The sequence below is a fragment of the Lepisma saccharinum genome, chromosome 25, assembly GCF_977018435.1.
Source record: "Lepisma saccharinum chromosome 25, izLepSacc3.1, whole genome shotgun sequence".
Classification (NCBI taxonomy): domain Eukaryota; kingdom Metazoa; phylum Arthropoda; class Insecta; order Zygentoma; family Lepismatidae; genus Lepisma; species Lepisma saccharinum.
In genome coordinates this window covers 54,053,816-54,076,585 of record NC_139253.1, presented here as the reverse complement: position 1 = coordinate 54,076,585, position 22,770 = coordinate 54,053,816, and the positions used below count along the sequence as shown (strand labels likewise).

The 22,770-nt window shown below is 37.3% G+C and overlaps 1 protein-coding gene across 1 annotated transcript in view; it reads left to right on the top strand.

Annotated features, from left to right (window-relative positions):
* Positions 1-22,770, top strand: part of ASPP (Ankyrin-repeat, SH3-domain, and Proline-rich-region containing Protein) — a 343,639-nt gene that overhangs the window by 65,835 nt on the left and 255,034 nt on the right. The window contains exon 2 of the mRNA XM_083111931.1: positions 980-1,035. Coding sequence (XP_082968057.1) covers positions 1,006-1,035 — 30 coding nt within the window. The 5' untranslated portion in view covers positions 980-1,005. The remainder of the gene's footprint in view (positions 1-979; positions 1,036-22,770) is intronic.

Here is a 22,770-nt window from a genome sequence, read left to right as displayed (position 1 = left end):
GTACAGAAACTTGCAATTGGTACGTGAGAACTGTTTGATATAAGGGAGGAGCAATTTTGTTCTCCTAGACTCACGCGATATCGATAGCTTCGATTATGATTTGTAATAGCTGTATTGCGCATATCAGCTTGCCGCACGGCTTTCTGAACTAAAAGTTCTGGATATTCCGCAAGGGTTCTGTTCGTCAAGGTAATCGAATTACTCCGCGGAATGCAACAGTCTGACGGGAGGAAACCCAACACCCAATTACGTGAATCAGCCTGCACGAAGCCTTACTGATGTTGGGATTCCCAACTGCGTAGTGGTCTCGGTGGAGTCACATTGTACAGTTCAAAATTCCGCTTAGAAAACACACGGGAATATTCATACGGATTGCATTAGCTATTATTTAGATATCTCTATGGAGAGGTATTGTTAAGAATAATGCTGGTGATTCACCCCATCGTACCGTTACTACCCCCGCCCCCCAACGGGTGCAAAATTTTAGCCCAATTAGACCCCAATGTTTCTAAACAAGTCATTCAATTCCCCCCACTGGAAATCTCAAAAACCACACTGACTATATCTGCAATAAAAAACAGGCTTATGGAGCCCAATGCAAATATCTAGACAATAATAACTAATGTATTCCCCATGCGTATTCTCGCGTATATTTCAAGGAAAATTATAAAAAGATCTAATTATTTAGATTTTGATAATACTATACTCTGTCCAGGGAATCTCAGGAGCAAGAGAACAAAAACATCTCCCATACGCAAATAGAACTCGTGAGAGGAGGAAGTGAGTGCAGCTAAATCGTAGACTCAAAATTGTTCATTTTTTAAAAATTTTATCGTGTTAAAAAGTATTAGTAAGATGAACATCCTCAGTACAATGTATGTTTGGACTTCTGTCATAATTAAAATGTGACTTGTATTTCTGAAATATCAGGCATGCGCCCTATTTCCTGTAATAATTCGTTTTTGAAATTATTTTTCAGGTGAACGTTCCAACTTGAGAAATGGAATGAAGGAACCAAGCCTATTTGGTGAAACAGTGAGTACTTTTTATTGATTCATTCCTTAATTACGTTTTTTTTTTCGTACAACATTAAAGTGAGAAACTCAATATGTAGACCAAGGCAGAAATTTATATTATTATGAAACATAAACTAAACGTAACGTTTCAACCTTCAACCAAGACATTTGCTTGGTGCAGAGTCTGAAGAAGAACTTGCTAGAAGGTTGAAACGTTACGTTTAGTTTATGTTTTATAATAAAATAAATTTCTGTCTTGGTCAGCATATTGAGTTTTTCATATCATGGAAACAAGGCTTAATGGTGTTATTAAAGTGAGATAAGGTTTAATGTATGTTTATTGTGCTTTGTAATGAGAATGTGTAAGTTCCTTGCAGAACGGTTGCATTGAGAAATTATAGGATTTGCTTGCTTCAAAATTCCATGAAATAGTGATAAAAATATAATTGTCTTACATTGCTTTTTCCAACTTTTCCTCTTTTTTTTTTTTTGAGGCAACTTAATAAATATTGATTGGAAGTCTTGGGTAGACTTCGTTTGCAATTGTTCTCCGTGTAAATTACATTCACCGCCGGACAAGAATTCGACCGGTTGAAATCTGAGGGGAAAGTATCGGACAGAAAACTATAGGAAGTGAAAGGAGTGATACACTGAACAAAAGGTGTAATCCTACCCAGCACTGAATGTGCGAATTGTATCGTGCCTCGCACCGAGTAGAATTCATTGTTGTAGAAACCCTAATGTGATTATCTTCCTCTTTGTGTGTTGTGTGCAGACGAAAACATCGAATTGCAAAGAATACTTCCTTCCAGGTTTATAGCATTAGAAATTTCAATACGTGTCTCATGTGTACAATAATTTTTCGTTCTACGATATGTCCAAGGTGATAATAAAAATACCTTGTTTAAGGGCAAGTTTTACTCAGCTTGCCACATTCAGTTCTTACATTTCACAAGTGAAGGTCATTCTAAAAATCGAAATAATGTGATTTAACAGCAGTTTAAAGGGAGATTTCAGACCGAAGCGACAAGATACACGCGACACATGTCGTTTTGGGAACGAGCCAATGAACGATTCACACCTTAGCGGCGTGACAGGCCAGACAAGCATGTGTTCGATTGGTGAAATCCTCAAGCCGCACGTGTCGGATATCGCTTGCGTATATAAAATCTCCCTTAAGTAAAAGTTTTGAACGCAACTCATACGTGATGTTTACAACAAGCAAGAGGTTGTTCTTGTGAATGCCACCATAAAGCCTTAATCGATAATGGATGTCAAATAAAGATCACAATGATTCTTTCGAAAATGCCTCCCTTCCGGTTGTTCTAAATTCCGAAACACATCAGTTGTAGAATCTTCGTGTAATTTTAATAGCCGTGTGGTGATGTACACTTATTTCTATTACGGACATCAAGAGAATAATAAAATGTAGACAGAACAGTTCCGAATGCTCCAATGCAGTGTTTCCCAAAGTGTTAAAAAGGGACACATTTACTGGCTTTATTCGTAAATCATGAGTTGATAGTGAAAATTCCTGCGTAAGGATGGATGATTCCATTTGTTAAATATTCCACCGTGGGAAAAGCTACTGAGAAATACTGTTGTGGGAGAAAGAAATATAACTTTTACAATGCATGGAACACGGATCAGAATCACTGTGCAGTGTGCCTCCACGGGAGATTGATCCCGGGTTTCCTTGATTTTTGTTAATTAGCGTCGCCTTTTTTGCAACTTTTCACTAATGGCAACCATGAGGATGATGAAGGGACACTCACAAGGAACACCCAGCCCGGGAACCCTTCCGTCGTAGGACGCTGTGGTAACCACTCCGTTACGGAGGTCGGCCATGGGATCCCTTGGTTATAAGGCGATAGAATAAGGCCAAATGTCATTGTTGTGTTTGCAGTGAATGTGGCTATTTCACACGTAGTATTTGTAAAACCTAATTTGATACAGCAAGTGCTCGCAGCGAAAGATGAATTATTTTAAATTAGGGATGGCCACAAAATTCGGATAGTACGGATATCGGGATAATTCGAACATCCGGATAGTACAGATTTGATGAAGAATTTGTAGAAAACCCGTACAGTGAAATATGAATATGACCAATAAAAGAATATGTGGATAGGCTATAAACGATAAAACTGTTCGGATAATGCGCACATTCGGATAATCCGAACAATTAGTATATCCGGATAAATTTTTTTCCGAATCTGGCAATCCCTATTTTAAATACGGCGTTTCTTGCAACCTTAGTGTCATTATTATTGAAGTTAGGCACACACAGGAGATGTACTACGTAGAAATTTTCAGCGAAAAATGCAGGGAGGAACCAGGCTACGTCGATGTCTACTGTGTTTCAAAGGCAACAGATCCCGTTGCGGTAGCACTGGCAGAGACGATTCCACGCAGGTTAAACAGCGATAGCGAAAAATCAGGCGAGGCCAGGCCGGCTCGGTAGCTTAGTGGTTAGAGAAATGTCACGGTATGCAGAGACCCAGGTTCGAGTCCAGGTCGAGCTTGCATTTTTCGCTGAAAATTTATTAGTCATTATTACTTTCATACTGTAAACAGTGAAGGTAGCTGCAGAAGTGTGTGATAAAACCAGGGGATTTGGTTTGGCAAAATGACTGGGAATTCTTATTATGAAGATAGAAATTTTGTCAAGTTGTCTGTTCTGGTAAAATGCTTCATGTAGATGCTGGAAACAAAGTTTTTATTCTGTGGGAATATATAGTCTTATAAATATTCAGAGATGATAACTTTGGCGAGTTTTCCACCACAGAAAGCGAAGGGCTGTTGTTTGGAAATTGCAGACGAGGAAACCCGTCGTTTGTCCTTGCTGTGTCCTTTCCAGCGAGCTGGTCGCTGCTCGGAGAAACTCAGCTGCGATTTCCAGCGAGAGAGTTGTCGTGAGTGCATCAAAGCGTGGACGCCTGGAACGAGAGGAATTGTTGCCTCCTCTCTTCTCTTTGTTCCAGTTTTACAAGTTTTCTCGATGCTCTGCCTTTGAAAAACTGGATGGTTTATCCTTTCCCTGCCCAGATTAGGGGGAGGATGGGGACACTTGTCTTGTAATTAGAGAAACGTTCAGAGATAGGATTACTGAACTAGAAATTATTTGAAGTAGATCTGCAAGTACGTGCTGGTACTCTTTGTTCAGTGGCGGATCCAGGAATGGAACTTGTGAGGGGATGGCTGATTTTCAGTCTTGTACAGTCGGCGGCAAAGATAATAGTTGATAAAATGTTAAACACCATTTTCGTTCTAAATCCCATGTTTTACAGGAATGGAGTTATCCTGACGCTGGAGCAGAAGTTGTTTTATACGAGGCCATTCGGAAAGTAAAGAACATTTCGATATACAAAGATATTAATTGGTAATATTGCAGAAACAGAATATATATGTTGTGCCAGATACTTTTACCTACTTCTCGACATAGTCAGTCACCTTTGACATTGCAACACTTGTACCTCGACACCAGTTTAACTATCCCCTCCTCGTACCATTTTGCCGCCTGGTGATTAAACCAGTGCATAGCCGGACCCTGTGGCCGAGTGGTTAGCTCATTGCGCTGCGACGCCAAGGGTCCTGGTTCGAATCCTGCTCGGACTTGGTTGCTTGTGAAAGTCCATTCATCAATTTCATCACTCATCCCTATCTTCGCAAATTAGCCAAGAGGCACAAAACGCGAAGTAAAATAAACCAAACCAATCAATCAATCAACCAGTGCATGACAGCATCCTGTAGGTCCTCAACACTCAACACCTGCAAAGCGTTTACCAGGAAGGTGCTGTAGGGTGCTCCCAACCAGCTACCTACACAACGCTGAACACAGCTGCAATGAAACAGTTGCGCACGCTGTGTGCGCAAACGTTCCTTACTTTCCGATTGACCTACGTACTTATTGACGTTATTATCACAATTATTGAATTTACATCGCGGTAAACAAATGAAGTGAACATGGATAATTTGCATACTCATCTTTACCATGTGCTGTACAGTACCCTAGTCACGAATATATTCGATAATTACTTCCCTCTATCTGGCTTCTAGAGATTAGTGTATGGTATACATTTCTTGCTAGTTTGATACCATAAACATGACACATTCATAATGTACCACTGCCTTCCATTATTCTTGCTGCAAAAACTGTTACTTACTTGAGTTATTTTTTGCGTTCTCATCCCTCCAACTCCTCCATTTAGTATTTGCTACTTTCTTCTTCATGTCGTGCACAGGGATTCTGGGTTCGAATCCCGGCCTGGGTATGGATGTTGTTTGTGAGTATAGTTTAATCAATTTCATCATATCCTCACTCATCCTCATTTTTACAGTTAGCCTAGAAGTGGCAGAAAAGCGAAGAAAAAATAAAATAAGTCAAACATTCGACTACAGGTTTCCGATGTATTTTCTGGTGGCCTACGTGTATAAAATAGATTCAGTAAACGTTGATGTAATAAACATTTAGACAACTAGAATAGCTAGAAAACTTGATACTTCCACATAATAACAATTGCTGAACCAAAATATTGAATCGATTGGGGGAATTGTGTAATGGAAGTTAACAGAGATAAGCTTAATATCATTAAAGAAATTTCACATTGAAGCGTTAGGTGTAAAAAAAAAATAAAAAAGTAGTGACTTCAAATGAGAGCGAATTTGGATGGTGACAACTAATTTACCAAACATTGTGTGTAGTGTGCGCCAGATTGAACGTGCATGAGAATTAAATCCGAAATGGCAGCATCGTTTCCTCTATTTTCCTATTGGCATGTCTGCTGCACTTGAATTCCAGCCACCAATCAGACAACCCCCAGCTGTGACGTCAATCAGTGTGATCAACTCGCACCGCCACGATTAAACGATCCGATCTTTAAAAGAATAATGAAGGGTGGGCATAGGCTTATGGAGGGGTAGAGAGGGAGAGGGGGAATTTGAACTTGAGATTAAAAGCAGGCTGGAATTAGTCCGGAGCTGTTCTCTGGAGCGAAAATTATGAAATATTTCAAAATGTCGGATTAACAGCAACTTACGCTTCATGAATTCCAATAATCCCATCTGACGTCTTTAGCTCCAGAGGCTGCTACAAACAAAAGCTTTTTGTGGAAAGTTCACAAGTTCCGTGTTGACTTTGCAGATCTTGACGAAAAGGTTCCAGCTATACACTTGCTCCCTGGGCATTCGTACCCGGGCCCTTTTGTTCCCCTTTGGAAAAAATTTCAAGAGCGGAGTGTGATAACTTGAGATTTCTTCACGTCTTTCATTTTATCTCGCGTTCCAACTCTGCGAAACTTCTCCTCCCTCTGACGGAGAATCACTTTAATGAGATCTGGACGCGGAGGTGCTATCAGGAAACCGTGGGATAATTACATGGACAGAACTCTCAAACTTTAATTTGCGAAGATAAATTTAGCTGCCGCCGGCCAAGTTTTGGATTCAGTCAAGAGCGAATATGGCTTGAAGATGGGATTGATATCTCGGCCTCCATTTCCTTTCCACGTGCTGTAAGAATCCCCCTCCTTTTTTTTCAGATTGTGTTGAGGTTTCCACAGTTTACATTTGCTAATAGACCGTGAAATAAAAACTTCGCTATACTTGATGTGGAACTCATTATAAATGTTTCATGTGAGAGGGCGATGAAAATTTCTTTAAATATTTTTTCCTAACTTTTTTAAAAAAGTCATTGTAAACATTTCATAGAATAAAGCGATCAAGATTTCTTTTTCCTTCCCTAACTTTTTAAAAAGAAGTCATTGTAAACATTTCATAGAATAAAGCGATAAAGTTTTCTTTTTTTCTTCCCTAACTTTTTTAAAAGAAGTCATTGTAAGCATTTCATAGAATAAAGCGATGAAGCTTTCTTTTTTCTTCCTAACTTTTTTAAAAGAAGTCATTGTAAACATTTCATAGAATAAAGCGATAAAGTTTTCTTTTTTCTTCTCTAACTTTTTTAAAAGAAGTCATTCTAAACATTTCATAGAATAAAGCGATAAAGTTTTCTTTTTTCTTCTCTAACTTTTTAAAAAGAAGTCATTGTAAACATTTCATAGAATAAAGCGATGAAGCTTTCTTTTTTCTTCCCTAACTTTTTTAAAAGAAGTCATTGTAAACATTTCATAGAATAAAGCGATCAAGTTTTCTTTTTTCTTCTCTAACTTTTTTAAAAGAAGTCATTGTAAACATTTCATAGAATAAAGCGATAAAGTTTTCTTTTTCCTTCCCTAACTTTTTTAAAAGAAGTCATTGTAAACATTTCATAGAATAAAGCGATAAAGTTTTCTTTTTTCTTCTCTAACTTTTTTAAAAGAAGTCATTGTAAACATTCATAGAATAAAGCGATAAAGTTTTCTTTTTCCTTCCCTAACTTTTTAAAAAGAAGTCATTGTAAACATTTCATAGAATAAAGCGATAAAGTTTTCTTTTTTCTTTCTAACTTTTTAAAAAGAAGTCATTGTAAACATTTCATAGAATAAAGCGATGAAGCTTTCTTTTTTCTTCCCTAACTTTTTTAAAAGAAGTCATTGTAAACATTTCATAGAATAAAGCGATAAAGTTTTCTTTTTTCTTCTCTAACTTTTTAAAAAGAAGTCATTGTAAGCATTTCATAGAATAAAGCGATGAAGCTTTCTTTTTTCTTCCCTAACTTTTTTAAAAGAAGTCATTGTAAACATTTCATAGAATAAAGCGATAAAGTTTTCTTTTTTCTTCTCTAACTTTTTAAAAAGAAGTCATTGTAAACATTTCATAGAATAAAGCGATGAAGCTTTCTTTTTTCTTCCCTAACTTTTTTAAAAGAAGTCATTGTAAACATTTCATAGAATAAAGCGATAAAGTTTTCTTTTTTCTTCTCTAACTTTTTAAAAAGAAGTCATTGTAAACATTTCATAGAATAAAGCGATGAAGCTTTCTTTTTTCTTCCCTAACTTTTTTAAAAGAAGTCATTGTAAACATTTCATAGAATAAAGCGATAAAGTTTTCTTTTTCCTTCCCTAACTTTTTAAAAAGAAGTCATTGTAAACATTTCATAGAATAAAGCGATAAAGTTTTCTTTTTCCTTCCCTAACTTTTTAAAAAGAAGTCATTGTAAACATTTCATAGAATAAAGCGATAAAGTTTTCTTTTTTCTTCTCTAACTTTTTAAAAAGAAGTCATTGTAAACATTTCATAGAATAAAGCGATGAAGCTTTCTTTTTTGTTCCCTAACTTTTTTAAAAGAAGTCATTGTAAACATTTCATAGAATAAAGCGATAAAGTTTTCTTTTTTCTTCTCTAACTTTTTAAAAAGAAGTCATTGTAAACATTTCATAGAATAAAGCGATGAAGTTTTCTTTTTTCTTCTCTAACTTTTTAAAAAGAAGTCATTGTAAACATTTCATAGAATAAAGCGATAAAGTTTTCTTTTTTCTTCTCTAACTTTTTAAAAAGAAGTCATTGTAAACATTTCATAGAATAAAGCGATGAAGCTTTCTTTTTTCTTCCCTAACTTTTTTAAAAGAAGTCATTGTAAACATTTCATAGAATAAAGCGATAAAGTTTTCTTTTTCCTTCCCTAACTTTTTAAAAAGAAGTCATTGTAAACATTTCATAGAATAAAGCGATAAAGTTTTCTTTTTCCTTCCCTAACTTTTTAAAAAGAAGTCATTGTAAACATTTCATAGAATAAAGCGATGAAGTTTTCTTTTTCCTTCCCTAACTTTTTAAAAAGAAGTCATTGTAAACATTTCATAGAATAAAGCGATAAAGTTTTCTTTTTTCTTCTCTAACTTTTTAAAAAGAAGTCATTGTAAACATTTCATAGAATAAAGCGATAAAGATTTATTTTTTTCTTCCCTAACTTTTTTAAAAGAAGTCATTGTAAACATTTCATAGAATAAAGCGATAAAGTTTCCTTTTTTCTCCCCTAACATTTTTTAAAGTCATTGTAAGCGTTTCATATATTAAAGCAATAAAGATTTGTTTATTTGTGTGTGTGTGTGTGTGTGTGTGTGTGTGTATTACACCCGAATCTCAACCCCACTTCCACCTGGACTGCATTTTGCATACTAACTAGTCTAGCGTCTGGAGTAAATCCTCTATAGAACTTGTACCATGTTTGTGATTGTCCTTTCATCTATTTCACCTTATCACCATTCATCCTCATCTTCGTGATTAACCAAAGATATGGCAGAAATGCGAAGCACAATAACCTATATCAATTTATTTTTTGTTGCCTAACCATTTTTGGAAGTCATTGTGAACATTTCATACAATAAAGCGATTTTCTTCCCTAACTTTTTTTCTTGGAACTTACTGTAAACTTGTCATGTATTAATGCTATGAAAATATACTTTAATTTTCTTTCCAAATTTTGTTTTAAAAATATTAACACTGTTAAAGGGCTCACCAATGTGCACATTTACGCCCGAAATTTAGCATTTGACGCACGGACTACCCTGGTACTGCATTGGCTAACGTCGCTTAGGTTCGATCGTCGGTGGAGACACATTGCACGTGGTCCAGATGTCACTTTAAACCTTAAAACCAGTGCCTATTAACCTGTCTGAGCAAACTTTTCACGCACAAAATGAACACGTGTAACATCATCTGGCGCCCTCCCCCACCCATCGCTAATTTGACACAGGGGCCTCCCTGATGGCACAGTGGTAGCGTCGTCGCCTTGTAATCAGGGGGTCCCGGGTTCGATACTCGGTGGAGGCACATGGTGGTTCGGATCCAACTTTAAACTGTAGGTCCAGTCCCGATTAGCCTTACTGTGCATAAAGTGGACCTCAAACACCAAATTTGACACAGTTATCCTTGAATTGTAGCAAGATAGAGCAAGTAAATCCGTGCAGAACAGTTTATTATAAGACACAACTGATTAATTTCCGGTCTTGCTTTGGTGCGAGTGAAATTGTGTATTTCAACTATGTAATGAAGAACACTGATCATACAATCATACAAGTCATCATCCATTCTCATAGTTGAGATGAATGCAGATAATGACGTAAAGTAAGTAAAATATAAAAATACGACGAAGGTTTTGTCGCCCACAAATCGAAGACGTCAACTAACTTCCAAATATATACTTATCTTACTGCAAGGGCTAAATCGGCCTTAAATTTTTTATTTATATATTATTGCTTTCTATTGGTTTAATATTGTGTCGGTACGCGATGCTAAATGAAAGGTTAATTGATCACAGTTTAGCCATTAACAAGTAAAACATCAGGATGTACACCTTCGAGTTTTGTGCATAACGTATGTGCAGAACTCACGCTGGCAAAGGGATGTTAAAGCTATAATCTATTGAAGTTTATCGAAGTAAAGTCCAACTAGTCTAATCGGAACTGGACCTACAGTTTAAAGTGTGACTCAAACCACTATGCAATATATATTTGACTACAAGGCGACAATGTTACCATTACACTATTGGGGAGGCCATTCCAAGAGATATCTAGCATAAACCTGTGTGGTGAAGCAGGGATGGAGCATGTTGCTGATCACACCACTTCTACACGATGACGAAATTGAGAATGTTTCTTCGTATATCTCCACACTTATATGGCACGTTTTTTGCCTTGTGAGACTTTACAGTTGAACATACTGCCCGAGAGAAAAATATGTAAGAATTAAAATGAAACAAATTTATGCTTTTTATTTACTGCCCATAGACTTAACATTTGTGTTACCAGTGTGATTGAAAATGATTCTTGCACCATATCCGACATTATTGCTCTAAGTAATTCCACATTTCTAACCGCAACATTCCCGCCATAAGCGAGAGGGAAGACAGGAAGAGCGGAACCACCACCTGGCTACACTGAGATGCTTCACAGCCTTCTTGAACCAGAGATGGGGAAATTGTAGATCCTGTGGTTTCAGCAGGACGAGGCAACGCCTCACACTGCCAGGAATTTGATGCGTGCTCTCGGTGAGAAGTTGTCCGCTCACGAAAAGTGATCTCGGATCCTCTTACTCTGCGGATTCGCAAGAAGCAAGAACCTGCCGAAGTGTACAAAACACCAGGAGGGGAATATCTCTAGAATTGTTACGCGTAATGCGGGGTCAACAGTAATGGAATCCTTCCGCGTCCACAATGACAGTGTGGGATGTCGTGTGTGGATTACAGCGCAGTTTTCCAACAAAGGAAGATAATTATTTACTTTTTATGTTACACTAACCGAATGAAACATTTCAGGATGTTGGGTCGTGTTAATACAACTTGAATAGGTAGGAAGTGAGCCTATTTTTATGTGAATATTGTCTTCCTTTTCATTGTTTCCAATCCGGGAACTTTTTATGATCTCACAGGCTGGGTAGCGTGTATTTTCACCGTTGAATATTTTTTTTTCATATACGAACGTGAAAATAAACTCGCCATTGGAGCACGGGTTTATTGATTTAGGGGGCCTCCCCGATGGAGTAGCGGTAACGTTGTCGCCCCCTGTAATCAAAGGGTTCCGCGTTCGATACCCGGTGAAGGCACATGGTGGTTTGGATCCCACTTTAAACTGTAGGTCCAGTCCCGATTAAGACTTACTGTGCATAAAGTGAACTTTAAACACCAAATCAATCAATTGATTTTTTTTCTTTTGCTTCACTTTTCTACCACTTTTGACTAATCATGAAGATGCGGATGAATTTTGATGAGATGAGATGAATGAAGGGAAAATCACAGACATGTAGGGACGACACGACACGAGCTCCCGTGAGGCCAGACGCGAGATGCTCGCTAGCCGGTAATATGCAGTCCAGGGTGTCCTACGTGGAAGGGGGTGACATTGGGTGTCTTCGAAAAGTGTCACCCCTTACGCCCCTCAATAAATTATTGTTTCATTTAATGTGTCGTTATGGATTTCGCCAGTTTTCATCAACGTTCATTTGTGTGCTGATGGTGTAGTTGTCACTAAACATTTGCCCGTTACGACCTCCATATGAGAAGTGTAAAACGAACCCAACAAAGGCAGATGGGCGAGACAGGGGAGGGCGGATACAGATTTAGAAACGACAAAGCACAGATTCGCATTGTCCTGCCGTTATCCTTTATTAAACACAGTCCCTCGTATTCTTATTTGGTATGTTGGAATCGCAGACTTCTAATTTTACCCCTGTGTTATTTATGGATCGTTCGTTAGTATCTCCACGCAGGAGGCAGGGGCACGATACGTATCCTGAATCAACACATCAATTATTCAGATCGATTAATGGCTAATGTGAACAGGCACACGACCCATAAAGTAATGGATTCCGGCATACATGTAAATTCTACTGCGTTTTGATTAACCATATATACATAGTAATAGACGTGATTCCTTCGCCGTTTTAAACTGCTGAAATGGATGTTAATTGAAATATCGCCAAATGGGTTACAGTTATTTGCTCATTATTAAACCGCGCGTGAATGGCTACAGCGATGTGTCGACCACTAAAATGAGATTTTCTCTTTTGTGTAACAGCTTTTCACTAACTTGTATTCACGTGGTTTATTACAGACTTAAATTAATTTTCCACCAGAATGCCTTACTTGTAGCTGGAAATAACTCTCGAACTGAATTTGCTAACTGTATTATGTCATATCAATCAGAACTGGCCTTTATGGCTCGTGGCGAGAATGATCGATCGAAAGTTTGAGTTTGTTTGTTGTTAAGTCCACTTTATGCACAGAAAGGCTAATCGGGACTGGGTCTATAGTTTAAAGTGGAATCCGAACCCTGGACCCCTTGATTGGAAGGCGGCGACGTTACCACTAAGCCATTTGTAAGGCTTCTCGAAACTTTATGAGAAGACATTGATTAATTGAGTTTGTTTGTTGTTAAGTCCACTTTATGCACAGTAAGGCTAATCGGGACAGGACCTACAGTTTGTGGAATCCCAACTACTAAGTTCCTCCGGGTATCGAACTCGGGACCATTATGAGTAGATAATGCTTATCAGCTAACACGCTAGTAAAGAATGTACTCTGAGAATATACACAGAAAAGTAAATGCATCAGCTGAAACAAAATAAAAATGCATAAAGTCTGTAGGTCAGAGTAAATGTTTGTGTATCATTGAGAAAAATGCAGGAAGGAGCATACCATTGTTGCAGTAAAGTACAGTTCGACATAGAAAGAAATACTTATGCACATCGTATGATGCACTTGCAAACTATGTTGAAAAAATGCATGAAACTCGAAGCATGGTTCTATCGAACTGGTCCTGGGGCATCAAATAGTTTTCTGTTATAGTAGCCTAAGGAGTAAGACATCTACTTTCAGAGTAATAGTTCGAGTTATAATCTACGAGCTAATTATATAAAAGCTGCGGAGTTCCAGTAAATTTGGTTTGAAGCAGAGATGGTACCGAGACGCCATTGTAAAAGTGGAGACTTTGGCAAACTATAACATGTGACATTTTGTAACGGTTATGTGGTCGCAACGTTTGTGTTGTTTAATTCTTCTATGATAATGTGCATTTAATGGTAAAAATGTATCCTAAACTACCCTACGAGATCTACGCAATCTGTTTTTTTTTTAACACTTATCTAATCTGCCGAGCGCTTTCGGTAATTGTTATGACCATTTCTATTGCGTGATAGACATTTTGTTGTGTAAGTTCTTTTGAATATTTATGTATTTTCCTTTGAGTGAGCTTTTCTGTATCATTAACAGGAAAAGGATTTATATGTACTAATAAAAGGTTAGTTATTTTAATCATTATGGATTTATGGTTGTGAAAAATGGCATTTGTTATTATGTATGTATGTATTTGAACTTCTGTGCAGAGAACATTAAAAAGGGACATTCGACTCAAAATGTATATGGTGGACATCGTGGTTTTGCTGTTTTATATGTTCATGTTTGAGAAAATGTTATATTCCATTCATTAATGTTGCTGATGCAGTTTTTCTCTTGTATATATAAAAAAAATCATCGCCAAAACACTTTCCAAACATTGAGACTTCAGAACAGGATCTGCAAGATCAGTAACGAATATTGCGAGGGAAAATGAAGGAAGGAGATATAGCTTTTGTTTATTTATTTAATTGCGTACTTGAGTATAAAAATGATTATATACATAACCAAATTTTCAGGTTCTTGTGCACAATTTTTATACGCCGTTTTTGATCATTTTAGACATGAATTTTTTCAGCTTCCTATGAATGAATTTTTCTCCGGAAGTTGAATAAATACAAACAATTTCAGTATTATTATGATTTTATTTTAGACGATGTGTTTATGTGGTTGAGTAAGAGAGCAACAACATGTAGATAGGGGAGAGAGAGAAAGAGAGAAGGAAATCAAGTTGTAGATAGAAGAGAAAAGGAAGTTCCCGGTTTGGGAGTCCTGGTCTAGGCATGGGTCTTCTCTGTGGGTCAACATCCATCTATTTCATCTAATTATCACTCGTCCCGTCGTCGCGTTTACCGAAATTGGCAGAAATGTGGCGCAAAATGAAAAAGCATCAGCTGTGCGAAATCTTCACCTGCGCACAAATGCATCATGAAGGTTTTATATTGAGAATAATTTAAAGTGAATACAGTATCGACAATGAAAAGAAAATCGTATTCAAGGAATTTTGCGTGGAATCGTGCTTGAAAAAAATAGACGGGGAACCGTTTCTCGTCTCTCGCCATGCTTTTTTCCATAAGGAAGGCTTGACAATACAAAAAACGAGCCTTCTCCCAGAGGATCTCTTTGACCGTGAATAGCCAGCCGCCTCGCCCGGAAATGGAGCCTTTTTTCCAGTGGAAGAAATCGAGAAATTCAATCAGGAGTGAATGGGCCCAAGTATTGGACAGGGAGGATTACAAAGCGCCGCTTGATTACAGAGAGATGATCGGCCTTCTCCGAAAAATTAGTAGTCTTTAGGAACGGCCTGCGTAACGATCGATCTTCCCCCAAACCCCCTTATATATTCGTGCAGCTCGCCCAAGTGTAGATTTTTAAAATTTTATAAGAAGTTTAGAGCGAGGTGAGGCATCCGCGAAAGTCACACACAGACACACACTAAATGAAAGACCGGAATGGAAGCAAGGAAGGAGAGAAAGAAATGGAGAAGAAGAAAATGAGAGAAGGAAATAAAGTTGAGCAGATGGAAAGCAATGAACAGAGGGAGATAGAAGAGAAGTTGCAATTGGAAAAGATAGAACGAGAGAGAGAAAAGGAAGCAAGTTGTAGATAAAGAGAGGGAAATAAATCGAAAATATAGAAAGGGAAATGAAGAGAAGAGGTAGAAAATGAACGAAAGTTACAATTAGAGAAACAGAAGAATAGCCACATGAACAGAGAAAGATAGAAGGGAAGAGAGAGAGATGAACAAATGTTACAAGTAGATAAATAGAAGATAGAACGAAAGAGAGAGAAGGAAACAAGTTGTAGATAGATGAAGAAAGAGAGGGAAATAAACAGAGAAAAAATAAAATGAAGAGAAACATAACAATAGAGTTAGAAGATGAAAGAAAGGAAGAAGGTAGTACGAAAGTTTAGTGTAAGATAACAAGGAAGATAAGATAAGGTGTGTGTATGTGTGTGTGTGAGAGAGAGAGAGAGAGAGAGAGAGAGAGAGAGAGAGAGAGAGAGAGAGAGAGAGAGAGAGAGAGAGAGAGAGGGGATAGAGAGAGAAGTGGAGAAGATAGAACAGAGGATGTAAGATAAGGAAATAAATGATGAGAGAAAATAGCGGGGAGGAGGGAGAAAATGAAGGAAAGTAACAATTTGAAAAACAAGAAGATATAATGAGAGAAAATGGAGATGAAAAAGCGAAATGGAATAGAATAGAAGGAAAAATGTTGTAGAAAGAAGAACAGGAAAAATAAAGGAGGGGAGATAATTGTAGTAGCCCTAACTCCCGAAGGAAGCTGAACCCTCCAGTCCACTCTAAAACATCTGCAGACGCCACAAGCTGCAACTGAGCGCTTCTTTCGCACTAATCGACGAATAACATGTACGGATTTCGCACTTCACATCCATCTCGTATTCTGCATATCATACTTCGTAAAATGAACCGATTTCCATGTTTTGACACTCCACATAGAACTCATATGTCCAACATGGAATCCGAATTAGGATGGGGCTAATAATATACAGTGAGTGTAAAAAGTGTTTGGAGTAGTGGTATTGATGCTATTATAAACCCACGAAAGGAAGAGCCTCTCTCATGCAGATTTGCTATACTTAAAACTTGCTCAACATGCCCATATGAGCTTTTTGCTCTAGTGTGGAACCCTGCCTAATCCAAGATTTTTGTAAAAAATGCCTTCGAAAATTTTTCGGAAAGTATGAGGGGGGTTCATACTTTCCGAAAAATTCTCAACATGCCTATTGCTCAAGTGTGGAACCCTGTCTAATCCAAGATTTTGTAAAAATGCCCCTCGGAAAGTATGAACCCCCTCAGATTGATTTGCCGACACTTACAAAAGCTACATCTGCCAGATTGTTGTCCATAAGCTTGTCAAAAATATGCCTCTTTTTTGGCTACACTTAAAACTAGGCTACCCACACCCATACCCACCCACACCCACCCACACATATTTACTTCCGGTCCACTTCCGGTCCACTTCCGGTTTGCCTACTTCCGGTCCACTTGTGGCCAAGTTGTGGCCTATTTCTGCTTTTTTTTATCCAGCATAGAGTTTTGATTTGAACCCCAAGAAATTGTATATAAATACCAAAGCCAAAAATATTAAGTGTATACACACATACACACATACACACACACACAAAGCACAGTGTTGAACCCAACTGACATTTTTATCCAGCATAAAGTTTTGATTTGAATCCCAGGAAATTGTATATAAATACCAAAGCCAAAAATATTAAGTGTATACACACATACATACATACACACACACACAAAGCACAGTGTTGAACCCAACTGATATTTTTATCCAGTATAGAATTTTGATTTGAATCCCAGGAAATTGTATATAATAAACAACAACAAAAATGCCGAATCAAAAACATTGTAATCAATGCAATAAGAATATATCCAGCCCCAATTGGGCTAAGCACCAAAAGATTTGTAACCCAGACAAATACAGAACTTCCACAAAAATTTGCCCCAAATGCCATAGAAAATACAGCATGCAATACTTCACATATACACATAAAAATACTTGCTCTGTACAGTCATCAACACAACCATCCACATCTGGTCTGAAAAGGAAGCACGAAGCACCTCTTAATGCCAGAGCAGCAAAGCAGCCACGCCATGAACCTATCCATAGCAGTTTTAACGGCCAATTAAGGGATCACCGGTTTGTATCAGAGCCAAGATGTGGCATTAAGAATTTTTTGAACAGTATAAATTCTGATCTGCAGGCAATTCTTAATGCACAAAATGGCTCTTATAAGCTCTCCCTCAAATTGTTTACACAATATAAGAAACCAAATGGCACAAAATTTACACAGCCCCACATAACAGAAACTGTACCGGTATATTCAAATGCAAATTCGGACAAAATAATAAGCAGGTTGATAGATCAATTGAATATCAAACACTCTGAATTTGCGGCAAAAGAGTCCGGATGGAGCCTATGCGGCTCTCCGCACAAGTTATATGTTAATATTTCTGAATTCAGCTCATTACAAGGATCTACATATGTGCCATTACCTGCAAATATTAAAAACAAAAGAGCCGTGGTCAATATTGAAAATACCGACCAGAAATGCTTTTTGTGGTGTATATTAGCTGCTTTGTATCCAGTTTCAAGGCATCCTGAGAGAATAAGTTATTACAAACAGCATGAACATGATTTTGATGATGCAATGGAGGGTTTAGAATATCCAATGTCTGTTCAGAATATTGATAAATTTAAAAAAAAGGCCAGGTACATCAATGGCAAACAATTATCTATTAATGTATTTATTTGTTCCACTGGCAATTGCCCGATAGCACCTCTCAGAATCAGTACATTTGATGATGATTCTGCTGTTCCGATTGACCTGCTCTTAATTGAAGGGGATGATACATACCATTATACTCTGATACATAATCTTGAAGCTTTAGTCAGAAAACAACTAGACAAAACTCATAGAATATTTAAGTTGTGCAGAAGATGTTTAACTGTATTTGATGGTCAAAAAATGGTAAATGGGGTTCGTGAAAAAAATGCAGAAATTGCTAAAAACAAGTTAATTGAGCATCTGAAATACTGTGGCAACCATAAACCTGTTCATATGGTGATGCCCAATCCAAGTGAAAATTGCAAATTCAATAAGTTTGAAGCCTTGTCGGAACACCCAGCATATATTGTCTGTGATTTTGAATCGAACCTCAAACCTCTTGCATTCTGCAATCCAGATCCTGAAGAATCTTCAATTACACCATACCAGCTACATGAACCTTCCAGCTTTTGTTATATAGTTATACGGGATGGTGTAGCTAGTGAGCCACACTTATACATGGGACCAAATGCCATCAAAATATTTGCACATAGAATAGAAAATGAGTGCCGTGACATATCATCTAACATCTTATTAAAATCAAAGCCTATGTTGCCTTTAACAGAGGAACAGATTGAAGATTTCAACAATGCAGAAAAATGCCCGGTATGTGATTCTGAATTTTCAGATACAAATATCAAGGTTCATCACCATTCTCATACAGATGGTAAATTCTTAATGGCCCTGTGTAATAGCTGTAATATTAAGATCAAGAGACCAAGATTTGTCCCCATATTTTGCCATGGAGCATCCAATTATGATTTCCATCATCTGGTCAGATACGAGGGGTTTGACAAGCAGAATTTAAACATTTTAGCTGAAAATGATGAAAAATATATATCTATTAGCAAGATAATTAAAGTTAATGGTGTTCCTATTCACATAAGATTTCTTGATTCTTACAGAATTTTATCTGCTAGCCTGGCTACACTGGCCACTCAATTATCTGATGATCAATTCAAAATCACACGTGCATTGTTTCCAAATCAGGACCTGAAATTAATTAGGCGGAAGGGTGTATATCCATATGATTATGTTACAGATTTTTCTAAATTTGATGAGTGTTCTCTGCCACCACAAGAAGAGTTTTACAGCAAAATCAGAGGATCTGGAATCACTGATGAAGATTATCACCATGCTCAGTTGATGTGGAACAATTTAAAATGCCAGACATTTGGTGATTATCACATGGCATATTTAAAACTTGATGTCACCCTCTTAGCTGATATATTGCAGGCATTCAGAAAATCTTCTATGCAAAATTATAAACTGGATCCAATATATTTTTTCAGTGCCCCGGGCCTAGCATGGGCCGCAATGTTTTTCAACACCAAAATGCAATTGGATCTGATCCACGATCAAGATATGTATCTGTTTATGGAGAAAGGTATAAGAGGAGGGATGGTGCAATGTTCCCAGAGATATGCCAGAGCAAATAACAAATATATGCCTGATTATGATCCAGCACGGCCATCAAATTATATAACGTATTTAGATGCAAACAGCCTCTATGGTCATGCCATGATGAAAAAACTGCCATATGCAGGGCTTGAATGGGTTGAAAATTTCAATATTAAAGATCTTAAGAATTTTGATGACAGTAAGTATGGCCTCATCTTAGAGGTTGATCTGACAATTCCTGATGATTTGCACAATAAATTTTCTGATCTGTCCCCAATTCCCGAGGTTCAGTGCTCACCTGGCTCTAAACAGAAGAAGCTCATGATGACTCTGGAGCCGAAACAGGGTTATGTCTCATATTACAAAAACCTCCAGTTCCTGATGAAACATGGTGTCCAAGTAACCAAAGTTAGAAAAGTTTTGAGGTTCAGGCACTCAGAATGGTTGAAACCATATATTGATACAAATACAGAGCTTCGAACATCTGCAAAGAGCCAATTTGATAAGGGCTTGTTTAAATTGATGGTGAATTCAGTGTATGGCAAAACTATTGAAAATGTCAGAAAACATACCGATGTTAAAATAATTACTGACCCCAGCCTGAGCAAAAAATTGGTTGCAAAGCCTAATTTCAATTATAGAAGAATTTATGATGAGCACATGGCACTTTTCAACATGAAAAAAACAAAGATCAAATTTGATAAACCTATTTATGTAGGGGCTGTGATATTGGAATTGGCCAAATTACATATGTTAATATTGTATTATGATGTGCTGAAACCTTTTTATGGTGATCGTGTAAAATTATTGTACATGGACACGGATAGTTTTATTCTTGATATTCAAACAGAAGATGTTTATCAAGATATGTCACAGCCTGAATTGTTTCAATACAAGAATTCAACCCCACAACAAAAAGGTGCCTGGCAAATTAAAAGATGAGACACTTGGTGATGTTATTGTGAAATTTGCTGGGTTAAGTGCCAAGATGTACACTTTTAAAACATGTAGTGGCGCTGTTGCCAAAAAGGCCAAGGGCGTTGGCAAAGTAACTGTTGAAAAAGAGCTTGTATTTGAAGATTATGAAAATTGCCTCAAATCCCAGAATTTAATCAAAACATCAGAATCCAGAATTCAGAGTGTGGATCACTTATTGACTTCAAATATTGTAAGAAAAGTGGCCCTGGACCCACATGATGATAAGCGATGCATTTTATCATGTGGCATACATACTTTACCTTGGGGGCATTGTGATTTGAAAAATGGAAATCAATGCCCAATTACAGAGCATGATTTGAAATAAATAAACATGCCTATGAACTTATTTGGGTTCAAAAAACAGGCTATTATGGAGCTGCCGACACCACAACCCTCTTCTGATATGCTGTCTAAACTGAGTGGCTTGTTAATTATTCATCTGAACAGCATATTTACAGATAATGATGATGAAACAGGTAAAACATTGTACATATTTAACAATAATTTAAATCATTACCAATTACCTGTAGGTGGGCAATTGCAATTTATTACAACCCCTGAGGGTGATGTTAAAATTTCAGTGGGGAGAAATATTTATAGAATTAAGCACTCAAACATGATTTCTGGCACTGTATATACTGTTTCTGCTGGTGACTGCTTATATATTGAGGTCCCTGGATCATATGACAAGCTTATACCCTTTTTTATAGAATTAAGAATCAGATACTCTATAATAAATAACCATTAAAACAAAAATGCCTAATGATATATTTGGCCATACAAGACATGAAGATCACAGTGATGAGATTCTGATGCTTGATGTCAGAGTCAAGAAATTAAGAAGTGATTTACAAGCTTTGCAAAACACACTCAATGCCAGTCTTCAATTAGAAATTACAAATTTGCAATCACAATGCATGGACCCTCTTCTTAAAATTGATTCTGAACTCAAATTGTTGCTTCAGAAATATACTGATCTGGCCACATTAGATAATTTTCAAAGTTTAGAAGAAGCTGTAGCAGCTCTTCAAGCCAAATTTAAGACCCAGGCTAACAACTCTGAGCAATTGAAACAACAATTGGAAGAGCAAATAAATAATGTCCAGGCACAGCTCCAAACAATTGTCAAAAGCATAAAATCACAGGAAGATTTTGATCTAGTGATTTCCACTCTAAAGGAACAGATTCAATCACTCCAAATACCTAATCTGGATCCTCTGAACAATGCCATAGCCGAGGTTAAAGAAAAAATTGAGACACTTGAAAATTTTATGAACAACTTGCCATCTTCTGATGCTTTGAATGCAATAACTCGGAGTGTTGCAAATATTAAGCTGCAACTTGAAACATATGAAGATTTTGGAAAAATTCAAAGTTCCATAACCCATCTTGAAGGTACAATAGCAGCAGTGCAAAATGATTTGGCAAATATACTAGAATCCCGATTGCCTGGGATTGTAGATACACTTGTCAGTGTCCAGCACCAAATCACAAAGCTTGAAAACCTCAACACTGAATCTGAGCTATCTCATTTTCATCACTTGATCGATGATATCCAAACAAAACTTGAAATTTTACAACAATCCACACCCACTCAGGCAGATATAGCCCTGCTCCAAAATGCTATGCAAAATGTGGCTGATGCTTCTGAATTAAACAATGTGAAATTGGCACTTGAATTTTTGCAAAATACAGTATCAAATCTTCCCACATCACAGGAACTTAAAAATATTAAGAGGGCAGTGAATCGCATATTGAAATCAGAAGATATCAAGAATATCCAAGCAGAGATCAAACACCTCACTCAGACAGTGGCCACTCTACCAACCAATCAACATATTAATGAACTGCATGCCCTGTTTGAGGATATCAGAAGACAGGTCCATGATCTTACTGCTCAAAATTCAAAATTGGCAGTTGTTGAAAATTTGCAACAAATTGTAGCTAATATCAAGCAACAGCTAGGGACCATGGAATCCAATCAAGCAAATGCTCTGTCTGTTTTTGCCACCCAGCTTCAAGAGATTGTGCAACAATACAAGAAACTTATTGTGGACATAAAAATCAAGCCAGGCCATGATGATGTTGTTAGGACCATCAATGAGCACCTTGAATCTGTAACAAGCAGATTGCTTACAGCAGAAAAAGAAATAACAGGCATAATCGAGAATCCAAAACATACAGTAATTCTTGAATTGTACAGCATCCCCAACAAAGAATATGATTCACCATTTACACCAGGTGGCAAAATATATATGCTGTCCCCTGCACAATTTTATTACCAGTTTTTTGTTGGGGGCACACTGAGACCAATCAAGATCAAATATTGGCTTCAACCACAGGCACACCACTACCCCACCTTATCAATAACAAATGCTGACAACAAACCAAAAATCACCAGTGTAGAGTTGGAGGATTTTACAGACCCCAATACATTAGAAACAGCATATGTTGAAGATGATGGCA